The sequence below is a fragment of the Bombina bombina genome, chromosome 8, assembly GCF_027579735.1.
Source record: "Bombina bombina isolate aBomBom1 chromosome 8, aBomBom1.pri, whole genome shotgun sequence".
NCBI classification, from domain to species: domain Eukaryota; kingdom Metazoa; phylum Chordata; class Amphibia; order Anura; family Bombinatoridae; genus Bombina; species Bombina bombina.
The window spans coordinates 82,840,806-82,862,380 of record NC_069506.1 but is presented as its reverse complement, the minus strand read 5'-3'; the positions used below and the strand labels follow the sequence as shown (position 1 = coordinate 82,862,380).

The following is a 21,575-nucleotide window of genomic DNA, read 5'->3' as shown; positions in this document are numbered from 1 at the left end:
TGTGGGATATTCTCTTCCCCAACAGGAAATGGCAAAGAGCCCAGCAAAGCTGGTCACATGATCCCTCCTAGGCTCCGCCTACCCCAGTCATTCGACCGACGTTAAGGAGGAATATTTGCATAGGAGAAACCATATGTTACCGTGGTGACTGTAGTTAAAGAAAATAAATTATCAGACCTGATTAAAAAAACCAGGGCGGGCCGTGGACCGGACACACCGTTGGAGAAAGTAATTTATCAGGTAAACATAAATTCTGTTTTCTCCAACATAGGTGTGTCCGGTCCACGGCGTCATCCTTACTTGTGGGAACCAATACCAAAGCTTTAGGACACGGATGAAGGGAGGGAGCAAATCAGGTCACCTAAATGGAAGGCACCACGGCTTGCAAAACCTTTCTCCCAAAAATAGCCTCAGAAGAAGCAAAAGTATCAATTTTGTAAAATTTAGAAAAAGTGTGCAGTGAAGACCAAGTCGCTGCCTTACATATCTGATCAACAGAAGCCTCGTTCTTGAAGGCCCATGTGGAAGCCACAGCCCTAGTGGAGTGAGCTGTGATTCTTTCAGGAGGCTGCCGTCCGGCAGTCTCATAAGCCAATCGGATAATGCTTTTAATCCAGAAGGAGAGAGAGGTAGAAGTTGCTTTTTGACCTCTCCGTTTACCAGAAGAAACAACAAACAAAGACAAAGTTTGTCTGAAATCCTTAGTAGCTGTTAAGTAAAATTTGAGAGCACGAACTACATCCAAGTTGTGCAACAAACGTTCCTTCTTTGAAACTGGATTAGGACACAAAGAAGGCACAACTATCTCCTGGTTAATGTTTTTGTTAGAAACAACTTTTGGAAGAAAACCAGGTTTAGTACGCAAAACCACCTTATCTGCATGGAACACCAGATAAGGAGAAGAACACTGCAGAGCAGATAATTCTGAAACTCTTCTAGCAGAAGAAATTGCAACCAAAAACAAAACTTTCCAAGATAATAACTTAATATCAACGGAATGTAAGGGTTCAAACGGAACCCCCTGAAGAACTGAAAGAACTAGGTTGAGACTCCAAGGAGGAGTCAAAATTTTGTAAACAGGCTTGATTCTAACCAGAGCCTGAACAAAGGCTAGAACATCTGGCACAGCTGCCAGCTTTTTGTGAAGTAACACAGACAAGGCAGAAATCTGTCCCATCAAGGAACTTGCAGATAATCCTTTTTCCAATCCTTCTCGAAGGAAGGATAGACTCTTAGGAATCTTAACCTTGTCCCAAGGGAATCCTGCAGATTCACACCAACAGATATACCAAATTATGTGGTAATTTTTCTGGTTACAGGCTTTCAGGCCTGAACAAGAGTATTAATAACAGAATCTGAGAACCCTCGCTTTGATAAGATCAAGCGTTCAATCTCCAAGCAGTCAGCTGGAGTGGGTCGAACGGACCTAGAACAAGAAGGTCTCGTCTCAAAGGTAGCTTCCATGGTGGAGCCGATGACATATTCACCAGATCTGCATACCAAGTCCTGCGTGGCCACGCAGGAGCTATCAAAATCACAGACGCCCTCTCCTGATTGATCCTGGCTACCAGCCTGGGGATGAGAGGAAACGGCGGGAACACATAAGCTAGTTTGAAGGTCCAAGGTGCTACTAGTGCATCCACTAGAGCCGCCTTGGGATCCCTGGATCTGTACCCGTAGTAAGGAACTCTGAAGTTCTGACGAGAGGCCATCAGATCCATGTCTGGAATGCCCCACGGTTGAGTGACTTGGGCAAAGATTTCCGGATGGAGTTCCCACTCCCCCGGATGCAATGTCTGACGACTCAGAAAATCCGCTTCCCAATTTTCCACTCCTGGGATGTGGATAGCAGACAGGTGGCAGGAGTGAGACTCCGCCCATAGAATGATTTTGGTCACTTCTTCCATCGCTAGGGAACTCCTTGTTCCCCCCTGATGGTTGATGTATGAACTTGGCCCTCGCTAGCTGAGGCCAAGCTTTGAGAGCATTGAATATCGCTCTCAGTTCCAGAATATTTATCGGTAGAAGAGATTCTACCCGAGACCAAAGACCCTGAGCTTTCAGGGATCCCCAGACCGCGCCCCAGCCCATCAGACTGGCGTCGGTCGTGACAATGACCCACTCTGGTCTGCGGAAGGTCATCCCTTGTGACAGGTTGTCCAGGGACAGCCACCAACGGAATGAGTCTCTGGTCCTCTGATTTACTTGTATCTTCGGAGACAAGTCTGAATAGTCCCCATTCCACTGACTGAGCATGAACAGTTGTAATGGTCTTAGATGAATGCGCACAAAAGGAACTATGTCCATTGCCGCTACCATCAAACCTATCACTTCCATGCACTGCGCTATGGAAGGAAGAGGAACGGAATGAAGTATCCGACAAGAGTCTAGAAGTTTTGTTTTTCTGGCTTCTGTCAGAAAAATCCTCATTTCTAAGGAGTCTATTATAGTTCCCAAGAAGGGAACCCTCGTTGACGGAGATAGAGAACTCTTTTCCACGTTCACTTTCCATCCGTGAGATCTGAGAAAGGCCAGGACAATGTCCGTGTGAGCCTTTACTTGAGGAAGGGACGACGCTCGAATCAGAATGTCGTCCAAGTAAGGTACTACAGCAATGCCCCTTGGTCTTAGCACCGCCAGAAGGGACCCTAGTACCTATGAGAAAATCCTAGGAGCAGTGGCTAATCCGAAAGAAAACGCCACGAACTGGAAATGCTTGTCCAGGAATGCAAACCTTAGGAACCGATGATGTTCCTTGTGGATAGGAATATGTAGATACGCATCCTTGAAATCCACCTTGGTCATGAATTGACCTTCCTGGATGGAAGGAAGAAGTGTTCGAATGGTTTCCATCTTGAACGATGGAACCTTGAGAAACTTGTTCAAGATCTTGAGATCTAAGATTGGTCTGAACGTTCCCTCTTTTTTGGGAACTATGAACAGATTGGAGTAGAACCCCATCCCTTGTTCTCCTAATGGAACAGGATGAATCACTCCCATTTTTAGCAGGTCTTCTACCCAATGTAAGAATGCCTGTCTTCTTATGTGGTCTGAAGACAACTGAGACCTGTGGAACCTCCCCCTTGGAGGAAGCCCCTTGAACTCCAGAGAATAACCTTGGGAGACTATTTCTAGCGCCCAAGGATCCAGAACATCTCTTGCCCAAGCCTGAGCGAAGAGAGAGAGTCTGCCCCCCACCAGATCCGGTCCCGGATCGGGGGCCCGCATTTCATGCTGTCTTGGTAGCAGTGGCAGGTTTCCTGGCCTGCTTTCCTTTGTTCCAGCCTTGCATAGGTCTCCAGGCTGGATTGGCTTGAGAAGTATTACCTTCCTGCTTAGAGGACGTAGCCCTTGGGGCTGATCCGTTTCTGCGAAAGGGACGAAACTTAGGTTTATTTTTGGTCTTGAAAAGACCTATCCTGAGGAAGGGCGTGGCCCTTGCCCCCAGTGATATCAGAGATAATCTCTTTCAAGTCAGGGCCAAAGAGTGTTTTCCCCTTGAAAGGAATGTCAAGCAATTTGTTCTTGGAAGACGCATCCGCTGTCCAAGATTTTAACCAAAGCGCTCTGCGCCACAATAGCAAACCCAGAATTTTTTCGCCGCTAACCTAGCCAATTGCAAGGTGGCGTCTAGGGTGAAAGAATTAGCCAATTTAAGAGCACGAATTCTGTCCATAATCTCCTCATAAGAAGAAGAATTACTAATAATCGCCTTTCCTAGCTCATCAAACTAGAAACACGCGGCTGCAGTGACAGGGACAATGCATGCAATTGGTTGTAGAAGGGAACCTTGCTGAACAAACATCTTTAGCAGACCTTCTAATTTCTTATCCATAGGATCTTGGAAAGCACAACTATCTTCTATGGGTATAGTGGCACGCTTGTGTAGAGTAGAAACCGCCCCCTCGACCTTGGGGACTGTCTGCCATCAGTCCTTTCTGGGGTCGACTATAGGAAAACAATTTTATAAATATGGGGGGAGGTACTAAAGGTATACCGGGCCTGTCCCATTCTTTACTAACAATGTACGCCACCCGCTTGGATATAGGAAAAGCTTCGGGGGGCCCCGGGGCCTCTAAGAACTTTTCCATTTTACATAGTGGTTCTGGAATGACCAGATAATCACAATCATCCAAATTGGATAACACCTCCTTAAGCAGAGCGCGGAGATGTTCCAACTTAAATTTAAAAGTAATCACATCAGGTTCAGCTTGTTGAGAAATGTTTCCTGAATCTGAAATTTCTCCCTCAGACAAAACCTCCCTGGCCCCCTCAGACTGGTGTAGGGGCCCTTCAGAAACCATATCATCAGCGTTCTCATGCTCTACAGAATTTTCTAAAACAGAGCAGTCGCGCTTTCGCTGATAAGTGGGCATATTGGCTAAAATGTTTTTGATAGAATTATCCATTACAGCCGTTAAATGTTGCATAGTAAGGAGTATTGGCGCACTAGATGTACTAGGGGCCTCCTGTATGGGCAAGACTGGTGTAGACGAAGGAGGGGATGATGCAGTACCATGCTTACTCCCCTCACTTGAGGAATCATCTTGGGCATCATTTTTACTAAATTTTTTTTATGACATAAAATACATATAGTTAAATGAGAAGGAACCTTGGTTTCCCCACAGTCAGAACACAATCTATCTGGTAGTTCAGACATGTTAAACAGGCATAAACTTGATAACAAAGCACAAAAAACGTTTTAAAATAAAACCGTTACTGTCACTTTAAATTTTAAACTAAACACACTTTATTGCTGTAATTGCGAAAAAGTATGAAGGAATTGTTCAAAATTCACCAAAATTTCACCACAGTGTCTTAAAGCCTTAAAAGTATTGCACACCAAATTTGGAAGCTTTAACCCTTAAAATAACGGAACCGGAGCCGTTTTTATATTTAACCCCTTTACAGTCCCTGGAATCTGCTTTGCTGAGACCCAACCAAGCCCAAAGGGGAATACGATACCAAATGATGCCTTCAGAAAGACTTTTCTATGTATCAGAGCTCCACACACATGCAGCTGCATGCCATGCTGTCCTCAAAAACAAGTGCGCCATACCGGCGCGAAAATGAGGCTCTGACTATGATTAGGGAAAGCCCCTAAAGAATAAGGTGTCTAAAACAGTGCCTGCCGATATAATCATATCAAAATACCCAGAATAAATGATTCCTCAAGGCTAAATATGTGTTAATAATGAATCGATTTAGCCCAGAAAAAGTCTACAGTCTTAATAAGCCCTTGTGAAGCCCTTATTTACTATCTTAATAAACATGGCTTACCGGATCCCATAGGGAAAATGACAGCTTCCAGCATTACATCGTCTTGTTAGAATGTGTCATACCTCAAGCAGTAAGAGACTGCACACTGTTCCCCCAACTGAAGTTAATTGCTCTCAACAGTCCTGTGTGGAACAGCCATGGATTTTAGTTACGGTGCTAAAATCATTTTCCTCATACAAACAGAAATCTTCATCTCTTTTCTGTTTCTGAGTAAATAGTACATACCAGCACTATTTTAAAATAACAAACTCTTGATTGAATAATAAAAACTACAGTTAAACACTAAAAAACTCTAAGCCATCTCCGTGGAGATGTTGCCTGTACAACGGCAAAGAGAATGACTGGGGTAGGCGGAGCCTAGGAGGGATCATGTGACCAGCTTTGCTGGGCTCTTTGCCATTTCCTGTTGGGGAAGAGAATATCCCACAAGTAAGGATGACGCCGTGGACCGGACACACCTATGTTGGAGAAACAAACCTTATTTAAATTTGGATTTGACCAAGAACTAGTAATGAAAATATTTGCTTTATATAACGCACCTCAAGCAAAAGTTAAGCTAAATGACTCCTTCTCAAGCCCCTTCCAAATTAATAATGGAACCCGTCAGGGATGTCCCCTTTCACCGCTACTTTTCGTCCTGTCAATGGAAATTTTAGCCTCATACATACGACAGAACACTGCCATTACAGGGATCCAGATAGGTCCAGCAGAATACAAAATCACGCTTTACGCGGATGACATATTTCTTACCCTCACAAACCTAGATACTACAGTCCCTGCCTTGATGGATGCGTTAGAAACGTACGGGAGATTTTCAAACTTTAGCATAAACATTATGAAGTCCGAACTGATACATATAAATTTATCGCCAACAGTTCTAACCAACATACAACATCAATTTCAATTCAAACAGAAGGGAAAAGCAGTTAAATACTTAGGAGTCTACATAACTCCAAACATACAGGATGTCATAACATTAAACTATGAAAGTCTCACCCATATCCATATCATGGTTAGGCAGACTTAACGCACTAAAATGATAATATTACCCAAAATATTATATCTTCTGCAAACCCTGCCTATCCCACTCCCTGACTTGTTAGTTCATAAGCTGCAAAAGGCATTGAATAATTTTATCTGGGCAAATAAACGCCCACGTATCGCTACTGCTACCTTATACAGACCAAGGGACCTAGGGGGCATAGGAGCACCAAACATACAACACTATAGGTTAGCTACCTTCATGACTAGGATAGTTGACTGGTGTAGACATGCAACAGATAAAGAATGGGTCCAAATAGAAAATCTTTTGAACAATAATAATAATATAAGTGGGAATTGTTGGCTCCCCCCTAACCAGAGATTACTCTCAACAACAATTTCTACCCCTACTCGAGAAACCTACAAATTATGGGATAAAATTGTACGACAATATACACATATCTCTTCCATACATTCTCCTCTGACCCCAATAGTAGGAAATATAGCCTGCCCGTTAAATATTAAAATACATAATCCACAAGCGATAACCATTCAGAACTCTTTCCCGATTTACACCCTATTTACAGAGGGGAAGATCAAATCACATACTGATCTAACAGCCAGCATTGGGCCCCAACTACAAAACTGGTTGTCATACTCACAACTGTTCCATTTTCTTTCTACACATCCATCTAAACCACTCTTTATTCGCTCCCTAACCCCTTTTGAAAATTTGTGCACTAATCCACTCCCTGACAAAGGCATACTCTCGATAGCGCATAAGCAACTCCAATTGTCCCACTTTAAAACCCTACCAACATATGTAAGTAAATGGGAAAGGGAAATCGGTAGCACGATCCCCGAGCAAACATGGTATGATGTATTCAAACACATGGGTAAAGCCTCTTCTTCAATTTCCATGCTAGAAATGAACCTTAAACTGCTGTGCAGGTGGTACTACACACCTGCCCGTCTGCATCAGTTATTTCCAAATACCCCAGCTACATGCTGGAGAGGCTGCCAAGACAGTGGTACTCCGTATCATATTTGGTGGCAGTGTCCGAAAGCTAAAACCTACTGGGAGGCAATTGAGAAAGAAATTGCACTAGCATTGAATATACCCATGTCATTTGATGTATGGTTCTTCGTTTTTAATCACTTCCCAAAGATAAAATGTAAGTTGAGGTTGTCGCTTTTAACGATAATGGTCAATACCGCTAAAAGACTGATACCATTAAATTGGAAACAAATGGAACTTCCCACAGTGAAGGTTTGGAGGCAAGCAGTCACACATAACATAGAGTTAGAAAAATACCATTACAAACAGACACACCGACAGGAAGATTACCACTCACTACACTTCTTGTGGGAGGAATATTTGAACTCGAGACCTACAGACCACTACTAAGATATATATTCACCCTGAAGCATAATATGTAATAGTAGGCCTGGCGTTTATACTATCTTATACAATTCACACCTAAATGCAACATTTATGGAAAATTGGAATGCTAACTACCAAGCCAATAGGTTACAGATTAAAGCCGGTATTCTGGTGCGTGTATTGTGTAATGTGTAATGAGTAATTTCTACAGTCTCATCATGTATTGATAAGCTGAGTATTAGGATAATGTGAAATGTTTTCCACTATTGAATGTTTGAATATTGTATACATAACTTGAAACATTTATCTGTTTACTTATTTAAATCCATTTGTATGCAAATTCACTTTACTTTAATAAAACTTTTAAAAAAAAAAAAAAAAAAAAAAAAACTAAAATAGAAATGTTAATAGTTTATTTTTTTTATTAATTAAATTACAAAGTGAGTGAAAAGAAGAAAAATCTAAATCAAATTAATATTTGGTGTGATCACCCTTTGCCTTGTGAGGAACGTCGTTGTGGGATCGTTAGGTAAGTTTCTTACACCTTCTGTGAACAAAATGCCTTCTGCTACAGCCAAATATTTAACATTTTGGCTGATCAGTCCAAAGCACCTGCTGCAATTTTTTCTGCACCCCAGTTCCTGTGTTTTCAAGCAAAGAAGAGTTGCTTGGCCTTGTTTCCACGTGGGAAGTATGGCTTTTTGGTCATAAGTCTTCCATGCAGACAACTTCTGAGCAGACTTCTACCGACAGTAGATGGGTGTACCAGGGTGAGGGTCCCACTGGTTCCTGCCAACTCTGAGCTGATGGTAGCGGTTTCTGTTTCAGTTAACAATTGTGTTTCAACCTACATATTAAATTGATGATCCTTTACACCGGTTTATTATAATTGTTTAATCATGCACCTGACTTTATGCCTACAAAATCCCTGACTTTGTGCAAGTTTACCTAGAAGAATTGATGCTGTTTGTTCATTTGCTTTGCATTTTGTTAATTGATAATAATAAACTATTTGCGTTTCTATTTTTGAAAACATTCTTACTTTACAGCATTTTTCTCATCTGCCTAAAACTAGCCTTTTTAAAAAAAACTAATTATGCTTACCTGATCATTTTCTTTTCTTCTGATGGGAAGAGTCCACAGCTGCATTCATTACTTTTGGGAATTCAGAACCTGGCCAACAGGAGGAGGCTTCAAATACCTCCCCCACTTCCCTCATCCCCCAGTCATTCTGCCAAGGAAACAAGGAACAGTAGGAGAAATATCTAGGTGAAAAAGGTGCCAGAAGAACAAAAATGTTACTGCGGTCTCAGACAAAACGCGGGCGGGAGCTGTGGACTCTTCCCGTCAGAAGAAAAGAAAATGATCAGGTAAGCATAATTTATGTTTTTCTTCTTAAACGGGAAGAGTCCACAGCTGCATTCATTACTTTTGGGAAAACAATACCCAAGCTAGAGGACACTGAATGCAAACAAAGGGTGGGTACAAAAAGGCGGCCCCTTCGAAAGGCACCACAGCCTGAAATTACCCGATACCCTAAAAAAATATTATAAACGACAGGGGAAAAACCGGAAGCCCAGGTAACTGCTCATCAGGTAACTGCTCATCATAGCCTGTAAAGTCGTGCTAGAGACCACTCAGATTCAGTCTGCTAAACACAAAAGCCTCAGAGAAGCCAGCACTGCGGCTTTCGACTCCCCCGAAAGAACCCGACCTAAAGGCCAAGAACCTCTATCTACCCCCGAGAGGGAGAAAAGATAAACCCAGAAAAGAGCCAAAGGACCATCCAAAATGGGTTCATTAATCAAACTTAGAGCAACTCAAGGTTGCTACAGTACCCTTGCCCAGGGAGACTAACTCCCTAGAAGGACAAAGACCAGAAAGAAATCCAAACTTAGGAAAAAGCATCACTAAGACGACCCAGAGGGCCACCCTCATATCCCTGACAGAGCACCACGAGTTCCCTATTGCATCATAGTCAAGTCGAAAACCGTCAGGCTAGACAAGCATAGACAAGCAAGCACAGGATAACTGTCCCAGCAGCTAAAAAAGAGCTCTTCAAGAGAACACAGAGCCACCTGTAAACAAGAACTCGCAATGACCAGTCTCCAGGCAGCAAAGCTGACCCTAATCCATCATGGGACTCAACCCACCGCCGAAAAATCTTGACAACAGCTCCCGACAAAAAATACCGGGTTCCAAGGTGCGACCAGAAGAGAATGGGCATCAAATGTCCTTCCATCGAAGGGGAGGACAGACTCAAAAAAGTAAACGGTCAATACTGCATAGAGTAAACCTATCTCTGACCTTCCCTCCAGGATAATGGTCCCAGCCCAAAGGCTGATTTAAGGCCGAAGACAAGAGTCCCAGACCTTTGGAAGAAAAGGATGGATCTACAAGGAAGCAAAACTCTCGAGTAGAGCTCTGACTGCTACTAAAACCGGCATGTTACCCGAGTCATGCCAGGAACTTCATGCTCGGGTCAGAGAACCCCTACACCGCTGTCTTCTATAAAGAAGGAACCCTTTCCAAGGAAAGCATGTACTCTGACCCCAAGCATCTGAATACCAGAGTCCAGCATATAGCAGGAGCTGTACCTGGGTTCAAACCCACAACCTCCTGCTTCAGGAACAGTGGAGCCAATCACTACTCCACATCTCCTTATTCCAAGATTCTGAGTATGCAAGGAAGGTTCCCTACAAGGCAAGAAAAAACAAGGACCCACGGGTTATCATAGATACTGAGGTACCTCCAAATCAAGGAGAGCATGGAAGCAGCCACCCCCCACCCTAGGTGAGAAGAAAAGGAACTAAAGCAACGGAAACCTCCCTACCAATAGAGGTGAGACCCTTCGGCCATATCGCCAGCCCAGTTGAAACGACAACTGGATTCTACAAGGAAGCATCAGATGTCCCAGAAGACCAGTAGGGACCCATCAGAGAGACCTCAAACTTAAGCCTCAGGCAAATATGAATCTCCTATGAGACAGAAACTCTACCCCCTTCAAAGGGGCATGCAGAAGAACCAACCCCTAAGGTTAAGCAGAAAAGTCCATGCCCATTCCAAGCAAGAGACATGGTCCAAAGACAGAGTCCACGAAAAATGGAACCGATCGAAAGATCTAACCTCCTGAGGAACCCATAAGTTGCCTCCTATGATTAGGAGCGCACCCAAGACAGAGCCTTTCACCAGCTAAAGTCCTCAGACTTAAAGTACCTAGCAACAGCCTCAAACCCAAGAGTCTGAAAATAACTCCTGACTAGTTTAAGAAATTAGCACCCAGTACCCCTGGATCGCAAGGTAAACCCTTGTAGACAGGCATAACAACCTAACCCAAACGCTGCTGAAGGTAAATAGTCATTTTCCGGACCCCAGAAAGGTGAAAGTCAGTAACCGACTTCGGACCTCCTACCCTCAAACCCAAAGGCTAGATTTGCAATAAGGTCGAAGGATAGCACCCGAGCGTCGAAAGACCATGGTATGACCCATTGTACTTCTTATATGGAGAAGATGACAATCTCCAGAAATCCTTGCAGGCTCGGTCTCCCGAAACCCTGTAACAGGAATAATGATGGTGACCTCTGCAATCCACGTACTAGAGCAAACGAAAACTCTGAGCAAAGGAAGAATCACATGCCCGCACTTCCAGAGCAGATGGCCCAACCCAAGACAGGAAGGAAAAAGACTCCGCCACCGCAACAGCTGGAAGAAACCGCAAGTGAAGACGCAAAACGTCCATCACCCAGAATACTAGACATTTACATCTCCACACTCCAAAGGAATGAAAAACTATGGTTCAGAGTCCTCAGGCACCTTTAGGAACCACTATGATGACTGAAAAAAATCAGACCCTTATCCCAAGCAAATGGCCAGAAAAGGCCAATGTAGTTTGGAGCTTACAACCTTCCTTGCAGAAGCGTCGAATCTACACACTAGGCCCCATACTTTGTAGTAGGATCCGAGCGCAGCGTCCATATTGATAGGCCAAGTGACTATTCAGAATACGACAGGATTAAATCAGCACCACAAGGGTGACATGAACCCAAGTAACAGCAGAAAGCGCCCGACCAGTATCTGCCTGGTCCAAGGACACTCCAGAACTCTAGTATCTGCCTGGTCCAAGAAACTCGACCCGAAGGTTCGATAATATGAACTAGAAAACATAATTTTGTTCTATTCAAAAGTGCGCAACTTCCAGGGAAGTGCCCACGCAACCACAAAATCTCAAGTATCGGTTCCAGAGAAAGAACGTTCTCAACTAATAATAATAAAAACAAATAAAACACATCCTATCCGGATCAAAATAAAAGTAAGGCAGCACCCCCGGGTGAACGCCCAAGGTCAATGGATACGCCAATGGGACCAGCCGATCAGAGGCCCCATTCACTCAAGCTCAGAACTGGAACCGAAACATAAAATAAAGAAAAAACGGAGACGTCAAGGAGATTAGCTTCATCCCCAAACGTCTATCCAGCTTGCCATCTGGTATCTAAGGCCTTGGATCCCTCGGCCCACTAGGACTGGAATCCTCTAGCACCACCAAAACATGCCTTAGTAGGACACAAAGATGTGCCAGCCTATAACGGAAGGCAAAATAATCCCTTGTCGGATAAACGACCCCGGTCCCGAGGTTGGGGCCCCTGAAGCCCCAGAGGCTAAACTGAATCAGGCGAACCCAAGCCCGACGGGCCCTGGTTAACAGAACACAGACAGTATCTTAAAAATATTTCACATGGGAGATATAAATGAGCCAGCGCAATAGATATGGCCATGCAACTGTGCCGTAACCTCTGAAGGAAACAAGCCACCTTCCGGAGAAGGGGTAAAGATCAAAGGAACACCTGCTTGCATAGCAAAGGAAGGTTCTGGGACACGCGCCTCACAGGACAGATGGCTCAACGCACTCTAAGGTCCCTGATTCGGGAGAAGAGAGTACTCTAGAATGGCAATCGGAACATAACTGATGGGCATGGATAACCCGGGTCATTTCATATTCATCACAAGACGCATTCTCCGTATCAGAGACATCCGTGTCTAAAAAATCAGAATCCTCCATAATCTTGGGATTACAAAAAAGACCAACCCTAACTGGCACCCTTTTTACAGCCTCAATGGCTGGCGCACTCACCCTCTCCTGTGAACCAGACACCCAACGAGCAGAGTCCCTCTGTCGCCACACAGTCACCATACGGAAAAGAAAAAAAGAAAATTTATGCTTACCTGTTAAATTAATTTCTTTTTTGACACGATGAGTCCACGGATTATCTTAATTACTATTGGGAATACCTCTCCTGCCCTGCAGGAGGCGGCAAAGAGCACCACAGCAAAGCTGTTAAATATCACCTCCCTTCCCTCCCAAACCAGTCATTCGACTGAAGTCAAGGAGAGAAAGGAAGTAACAAGGAGCAGAGGTGTCTGAAGTTTATTATAACCAATAACCTGTCTTATAAAACAGGGCGGGTCGTGGACACATCGTGTAAAAAAAGAAATACATTTATCAGGTAAGCATAAATTTTCTTTTCTTTTAAATGACACGATGAGTCCACGGATCATCTTAATTACTATTGGGAATCAATACCCAAGCTAGAGTACACAGATGATACGGGAGGGACAAGACAGGGAACCTAAACGGAAGGCACCACTGCTTAAAGAACCTTTCTCCCAAAAGTGGCCTCAGCCGAGGCAAAAGTGTCAAATTTGTAGAATTTGGAAAAAGTATGAAGAGAGGACCAAGTTGCAGCCTTGCAAATCTGTTCCACAGAAGCTTCATTTTTGAATGCCCATTAGGAACAATCGCCAGCCGTAACTCTCTCTGCAGGCTGCTGTCCAGCAGTCTCATATGCAAAATGTATTATACTCTTCAGCCGAAAAGAAAAAGAAGTAGCCGTAGCTTTCTGTCTCTAACGTTTTCCTGAGAAAACCACAAACAAAGCAGAAGACTATCGAAAATCCTTAGTCACCTGCAGGTAAAAGAAGAAGGATTAGGGCACAAGGAAGGAACAACAATATCCTGATTAATGTTCCGATCAGAAACAACTTTAGGAAGAAATCCTAATTTATAACGTAAAACTACCTTATCAGAATGAAAAATAAGGGGACTCATACTGCAACGCCGAGAGCAACAAGAAATAAAACTTTCAAAGATAACAACTTAATATCTAAGGAATGCATAGGCTCCTCCCATGGAGGAGTAACTGGCTTGAACACAGGCCTGATCCTGACCAAGGCCTGATAAAAAGATTGCACATCTGGAACATCTGCCAGACATTTATGTAACAAAATAAATAAGGCAGAAATTTGACTCTTTAGGGAACTTGTAGATAATCCTTTCTCCAAACCCTCTTGGAGAAAAGACAAAATCCTAACTCTACTCGATGAGTAGCCCTTGGATTCACACCAATAGAGATATTTACGCCATATCTTATGGTAAATCTTTCTAGTTACAGGTTTACGAGCCTGAATCATGGTCTCTATGACCGATTCTTAAAAGCCCCGCTTGGATAAAATTAAGCATTCAATCTCCAAGCAGTCAGCTTCAGAGAAACTAGATTTGGGTGAAGGAAGGGCCCTTGAATTAGAAGGTCCTTCCTCAATGGAAGTCTCCAAGGTGGCAGAGATGACAGATCCACCAGATCTGCATACCAAATCATGCGAGGCCAAGCCGGTGCAATGAGGATCACAGAGGCCCTCTCCTGCTTGACTCGAGCAATAACCAGAGGAAGAAGAGCAAACGGAGGAAATAGGTATGCTAGACTGAAGGCCCAAGGTACCGCCAGCGCGTCTATCAGTATGGCCTGAGGGTCCCTGGACCTCGACCCGTACCTCTGAAGCTTGGCATTCTGTCGAGATGCCATGAGATCCAATTCCGGCTGACCCCATTTGAGAATCAGGCTGGAAAACACTTCCGGATGGAGTGCCCACTCCCCCGGATGAAAGTTGTCCACCCCTGGGATGTGGATCACCGACAGACAGCAAGATTCGGTTTCCGCCTCACTGGATTATCTTGGTTACCTCTGTCATCACTAAGGAACTCCTCGTTCCTCCCTGATGATTGATGTAAGCCACTGAAGTTATGTTGTCCGACTAGAACCTGATAAACTGGACTGAGGCTAACTGGGGCCAGGCCAGAAGAACATTGAAGATCGCTCTCAGTTCTAGAATGTTTATAGGAAGAGCAGACTCTGACTGAGTCCAAACTCCCTGAGCCTTTAGGGAGCCCCAGACTGCTCCCCAACCTAGTAGGCTGGCGTCTGTTGTCACAATCACCCAAGATGGTCTGCGAAAGCAGGTCTCCTAGGAGAGATGATCTAGAGACAACCACCATTGAAGAGAATCCCTTGTCTCCTGCTCTAGAAGTATTCGAGGAGACAAATCGGCATAATCTCCGTTCCATTGCCTGAGCATGGATAACTGCAGAGGTCTGAGATGGAACCGAGCAAACGGGATGATGTCCATTGCTGCTACCATCAGCCCGATTACCTCCATGCATTGAGCCACTGATGGCCGAGGAGTGGACTGGAGGGCTAGACAAGTATCAAAAATCTTTGATTTCCTGACTTCTGTCAGAAAAATCTTCATAGATAGGGAATCTATTATGGTTCCCAAGAAGGTTACCCTTGTATTTGGGACTAAGGAACTCTTTTCCAAATTTACCTTCCACCCGTGAGATCGCAGGAAGGATAACAACATTTCCGTGTGGGATCTTGCTTAATGTAAGGATGGCGCCTGGACCAGGATGTCGTCCAGATAGGGCGCCACTGCAATGCCCCGTAACGGAAGCACCGCCAACAGCGATTCCAGAACCTTTGAGAAAATTCTGGGAGCTGTGGCAAGACCGAAGGGAAGAGCCATGAACTGAAAGCAAACCTTAGGAACTTGTGATGATCCCTGTGAATGGGAACATGCAGGTACGCGTCCTTTAAATCCACTGTTGTCATAAATTGACCCTCTTGGATCAAAGGGAGAATGGAACAAATAGTTTCCATCTTGAAGGACGGTACTCTAGGAGAAAATTGTTTAGACTCTTGAGATCTAAAATTGGCCTGAAGGTTCCCTCTTTTTTGGGAACCACAAACAGATTGGAATAAAAACCCAGACCCTGTTCCTCTATCGGAACAGGAACTATTACTCCCAGGTCGGAGAGGTCTCTTACACAATGTAAGTACGCCTCTCTTTTTGTCTGGTCTACAGATAATCTTGAAAACAGAAACCTGCCTCTGGGAGGGAAACCTTTGAACTCTAGTTTGTATCCCTGGGACACTATGTTTACTGCCCAGGGATCCTGGACATCTCAAACCCAAGCCTGAGCGAAAAATGAAAGTCTGCCCCCCACAAGATCCGGTCCCGGATTGGGGGAAGACCCTTCATGCAGTCTTCAACTCAATAGCAGGCTTCTTGGATTGTTTTCCTTTATTCCAAGACTGATTGGGTCTCCATGAAGGTTTAGTCTGTTCCTGTTTGGAGGCGGAAGAGGAAGAATTTCCTTTGAAGTTTGAAAGGAACGAAAATTACTCTGTCGTCCCTTCTGTTTGTTTCTCTTATCCTGAGGGAGAAGATGACCTTTACCTCCAGTAATATCAGAGATTATTTCCGTCAAACCTGGTCCAAACAAGGTCTTCCCCTTGTAAGGAATCGCTAATAGTTTGGACTTAGAAGATACATCCGCAGACCAAGGCTTTAACCATAAGGCTCTGCGAGCTAGAACAGAGAAACCTGAAATCTTTGCTCCCAGTTTGATAACTTGAAGGGAAGCATCCGTAATAAAGGAATTAGCCAATTTAAGAGCTTTTATCCTATCCTGGATCTCATCCAGGGGAGTTTCTATCCTAATAGCATCAGACAACGCATCAAACCAATATGCCTCCGCACTAGTGACGGTAGCAATGCACACAGCTGGCTGCCTTTGTAAGCCCTGGTGTACATACATCTTTTTGAGTAACCCCTCTAACCTTTTGTCCATAGGATCCTCTATGGTAATAGTAGTTCTCTTAGCTAGGGTGGAAACCGCTCCTTCTACCTTGGGGACTGTTTGCCAAACCTCCTTAATCGAGTCGGCTATGGGAAACCTCTTTTTAAATATAGGAGATGGAGAAAAAGGGATACCCGGTCTCTCCCACTCCTTAGCAATGATCTCAGAAGCTCGGTCTGGTACTGGAAAAACCTCTATTGAGGAAGGTACATCAAAATACTTGTTTAGCTTACTGGATTTCTTAGGAATAACAGCAACGGCGGAATCGCTGTCGTCCAATGTAGCTAAAACCTCCTTAAGCAACAGACGGAGGTGTTCTAGCTTAAACCTGAAGGATACAACTTCAGTATCAGCAAGAGGAATTAGACTGTCAGAATCTGAAATTTCACCTTCAGATGCTACTACGGTATCCTCCTCCTAAGGCTTCTGGGAGGGGGCCTCTGAAATAGCAACAACTGCATCAGAAACCTCGCTTACTGAATGTCTGATTTTCCTCTTACGCTTTCCCTGCAACATTGGAAAAGCAGACAACGCATCTGAAATTGTAGAAGACATGAGAGAAGCGATGTCCCTTAAAGTAACTCCAGCGGGAGTTAGAGAGGAAGAGCAGGGCACTGCATGTGAGGGCGGTAAAATTTGGGACGCTTGAGGAGAAAGCTGCGGCATATATTGAACCTCGTCATTAGACTCCTGGACAACATCCACTTTAGAGAAAGTTGGCTCAGAAAAGATTTTATCTCTATAATTTAATGTCCTCTCAATACATGATTAACAAAAAGGGATTGGTGGTTCCACATTGGCATCACAACACAAGGAGCAAGTGACATTTTGTAAGGCCCCTTGGCCCATACTGGTTCACAATGGTTACTGTGTCTTTAAATTTAAATGTGTAACTTTTTTACCGGAGCCTGTCAAATTAGTAAATCAACAAGTTGAAAGCAATATAGCACCTCTACACCTCAGCAACTTTGCTGAGGTGCCTACCTGACTCGCTAAACCGGAGCTAATCTTCCCTCTATTAATTCAGAAGACGATCCGGAATTCAGTCGTTGTCCAGTCCTAGAAACGCATGCTTGACACGGATCATGCGTTTCTAGGTAGACCTTGATGATCTCTCATCCTAAATGTGTCCCACACTAAGGCGCAATGAAAGTGGCGCGCAACTCAGTTATGATCCGCCCATTAAGAAACAATCTCCCGGTCGGCATCTTACTTAAGTAAACCCGCCGGGAGATTTAACCACCAGAGCCATTTGTAGAAAGCTTCTCTCCCAGCCCCAGTGCCTGCATTTTAAGGCTGTCAAAATTCCTCTCCAGTCTAGGAGAGTTTACAGTGTCCCACTAACAATAAAGTGCCCCTTTTTAGTTCTGAGCTCTTAATGTTGTCTATTAGGTTTGTAATAGCGTGCTCACTTCTTTCTGAGTATCCTGCAGCCCCAGAAATAATAAAGTAGCACTTACCTCATACTTCTGCCTGACAGCAAGGCAGCTCACCGGGTATGAGAGGTCCTCTCCCTCACATCGACCTGTGGATAAATAAAAGACTGAGTAATGTCACTCAGGCTTTAGGAGTTAGGGCAGCATAAAACATGGGAGGCGTAGGGAGAATTATGTCCCACAAGTTTCCATTGCTCTAAAGCCACCACTGCTCTACTGAAGAGACTGATATGGACTACGGCTACACCCTAGGACAAAGCAGCACAATCTTGCACCACTTTAAAAATAATAAACTCTTGATTGAAGAATCCTAACTAACACCTAACTTTACCACTTCATAGCACTAACGTAGGCAAAGAGAATGACTGGGTTGGGAGGGAAGGGAGGTGATATTTAACAGCTTTGCTGTGGTGCTCTTTGCCACCTCCTGCAGGGCAGGAGAGGTATTCCCAATAGTAATTAAGATGATCCGTGGACTCATCGTGTCATTAAAAAGAAAACAAAATAACCGCTCCAGGTCACGAGGTGCAACGTGCCAGTCACAAAAAGGGAGCACAAATCTGAAGAGATTGCGCCAATTGATGAAAAGGCTGTTATGTTCCGAGAAGCCATGAGCCTAAGTATTACTACACATTAGCAGATAGAACCACATAACAAACATGATTAAAGTCCCCCCTGTTCAATGACCCCCCTCAGGAGATATTAACCCATGATTGCTATTTTAAGATAAAAGGAGTCCCACTGGGACCCTACCTTCTCTCGTTAAAATTACATTCACATGATGAAATAAAATGAAACAATCTTACAGGAATCAACCCCATGGAACAGGAACACGGCCCTTCAAGTGTGACAGATAGTAGCCTCACTTCTGACATGGACTTGAGTGAATAAAAGCAGGCAGCGAAACTCATCAACGCTGATTGCCAAGGAGCTGTTAATATGAGTCGGGATGGTTCCGCAGAAAGACTCTGCCTGCATCTCCGGACTCTAACCCTCACTGAGAGACTGACAGGATTACTTAAAACTCCAGTCCCATTTCGAAGAGTACTACCCACCATAAGAGACTATCTTCAAACTTCTGACACTTCTCTGCCAACCTCCTGTGACGAAAGGCAAAGAATGACTGGGGGATGAGGGAAGTGGGGGAGGTATTTGAAGCCTTTGGTTGGGGTGTCTTTGCTTCCTTCTGGTGACCAGGTTCTGAATTCCCAAAAGTAATGAATGCAGCTGTGGACTCTTCCTGTTTAAGAAGAAAATATATATATTGTATTGTTGGTAGTCAATAAAATAATAAAAGTTATGTTTTTAGGTGTCTATTTTCAGACCATTTGTGGTGAAGTTAACACTTGATTATTGTAAATGTTGTAAAAGCAGAGTGCTTTTGTTGTTGATATTGTGTGATATTTAGTAACATGCCTGACTGCTACAGAAATAAAAAAACTAATATTTTTATTTATATTTTATTATTTTTTTAACTTGAACAAGTAAACCCACTAATTTACATTTGACATTTGTTGATCTTGATATACATAAGGAGGAAATCTATAAAAGGGTCAAATTACGAATTTTATAAAATAAAAAAGGATGATCCTGTGAATAGTGTCTAACTACAGTTTTCAAAGGTCTCAAATAAGCAATATTATTTGAGAAATAATTAAAGAATCTTCAATGGCCAAGCATAAATATTGAAATATATGTAGTCTATGCGAACTTAAGATGACCACACCTGTTTTATAATTATCCCAGCGTTCAGCAATTAGCTTTGTTTGCAGTTCTGTTTGAAGTAGCTTTACACACAATTTATGGAGATCTTATTAGATTTCTTGAATTTCGACCCGAGTTACGGACTTTAAATACAAATATGTGATTTTACAATTTAATTTAAATAGCAATTTACCAAGTCAGCCACACTCATTTGAAAAATGTAGTATTCTAGTTTCTAATCTTATAATAGCAGTGGTCGACAAGTCTGTTTAATATTTAGGAGCCAGACAGTGGTATTTCTATATAGATATATGGAAAATAACCCAAAAAGTTAGGACCCAGTAGTAGAATTCTAGGAGCCAGTGGCTCCCTCGCTCATGGGTTTGTTGAGCCCTCATTTAAAGCATACCTTGAGATCAGCAGGCAATTTATTAGAGGTGAATACGCTCAGCTTGATCTGTGGCACAGATATTTTCAAGTTTTCAAAATAATACCGCTGTTGCTCCTTGTTCTCCTCGCCAGTCTTTTCATGGATGTTTTCGTCCCATTTTTCCACCTCTAATGTGAGCAAATGCAAAATGTTAAATAGAAAAAACAATGCTAAATAGAGAATTGCAGAAAAAAATAGCAAAATGAAATATTCTTCAATGAGGAAAAATAGTAAAAAAAAAAAAAAAAAAAAAAAAACACAATATAAAAATATAAAATAACATTGAGAGAAAAAACAATTGACAGCATAAGTAAATGTTATGGATACACAAAAAGAATCAGCAATCCGTATATCAAAAGTAGATTTGGATAATAGATGAAAAACACCATGGATCTTGCATTTATCCAAAATGTGTTCTCTCTGTGAATAAATAATAATTATCATTGGGTCTTAAAAATAATTCATATTTGGAATGTTTTTCGCTAACCATAGCCTTTTAGCATGAAAAAAAAAGAAAAAACAATCTCTTGAAATAAACAATGCTCCTGCAAACACTTTTTATGGACTGACCATGAATATATACTGTTTATAGTAAGTAATCACATCTTTTCTCAAACACCTCAGGACCTATAATGGGCACACCACCTGGCTGATTTTACGGACCATCCAGCTAAAATTTAGGCCGATATTAATCTAAAATTAGCTGACACTGGATGTATTCAATGTTTTATCATTAAATTAATGTATGTTAAATTATGCAATTAATTTGTGCTTTTAATTCTTTAAGTAACGTTTAAAAAGAACAGAAAATATAATATTGGCAAGTATTACACTTCCCCCACCCAGCTACTTCATAATGTCACCAGGTGAGTAAAATCTTCTGTGGAGACCTCCAGTTTTCGAAAATGTACTTGGAGAGCATCTATACTATAATTGCGTTTGTAATGTCCGTCGCCAATTGCGCACGCATCCTCAATGGAATGTTGGCAGCGCGAGGACGGTGGATTCTTTCACCACCCTGTCATTTTCTGAATCCACCAGGATGCAGCGAAGGCAAACGGAGCATTACAACAACAAAAAACAAAAACAAAAAAAAAAACACCGCCCGCACGAACTAAAAAACAAAACAAAAAACCTGAACCTCCCACACGAAGTATTGACACATACACCGCAAACCCACACATCGCAAAATAATAAAGTAATTAACCCCTTAATCCCTTAACCGTCAACCACCCACATCGCAATAAACCTAATTACCCTATTAACCCCTAAACCGCAACCCCCCCACATCGCAATAAACCGAACTACCCTATTAACCCCTAAACTGCAAAATCCCCACATCGCAATAAACATAATTAACATATTAACCCTAAAACCCCATATCGCAATAAA

The 21,575-nt window shown here is 43.0% G+C and overlaps 1 protein-coding gene across 3 annotated transcripts in view; it reads right to left on the bottom strand.

Annotated features, from left to right (window-relative positions):
* The window catches only part of VPS13D (vacuolar protein sorting 13 homolog D), a 1,255,097-nt gene that overhangs the window by 350,814 nt on the left and 882,708 nt on the right, over positions 1 to 21,575 (bottom strand). For all 3 annotated transcript variants that reach the window (XM_053690423.1, XM_053690422.1, XM_053690424.1), the window contains one exon: positions 20,163 to 20,311. In XM_053690423.1, the coding sequence (XP_053546398.1) occupies positions 20,163 to 20,311 (149 nt within the window). The remainder of the gene's footprint in view (positions 1 to 20,162; positions 20,312 to 21,575) is intronic.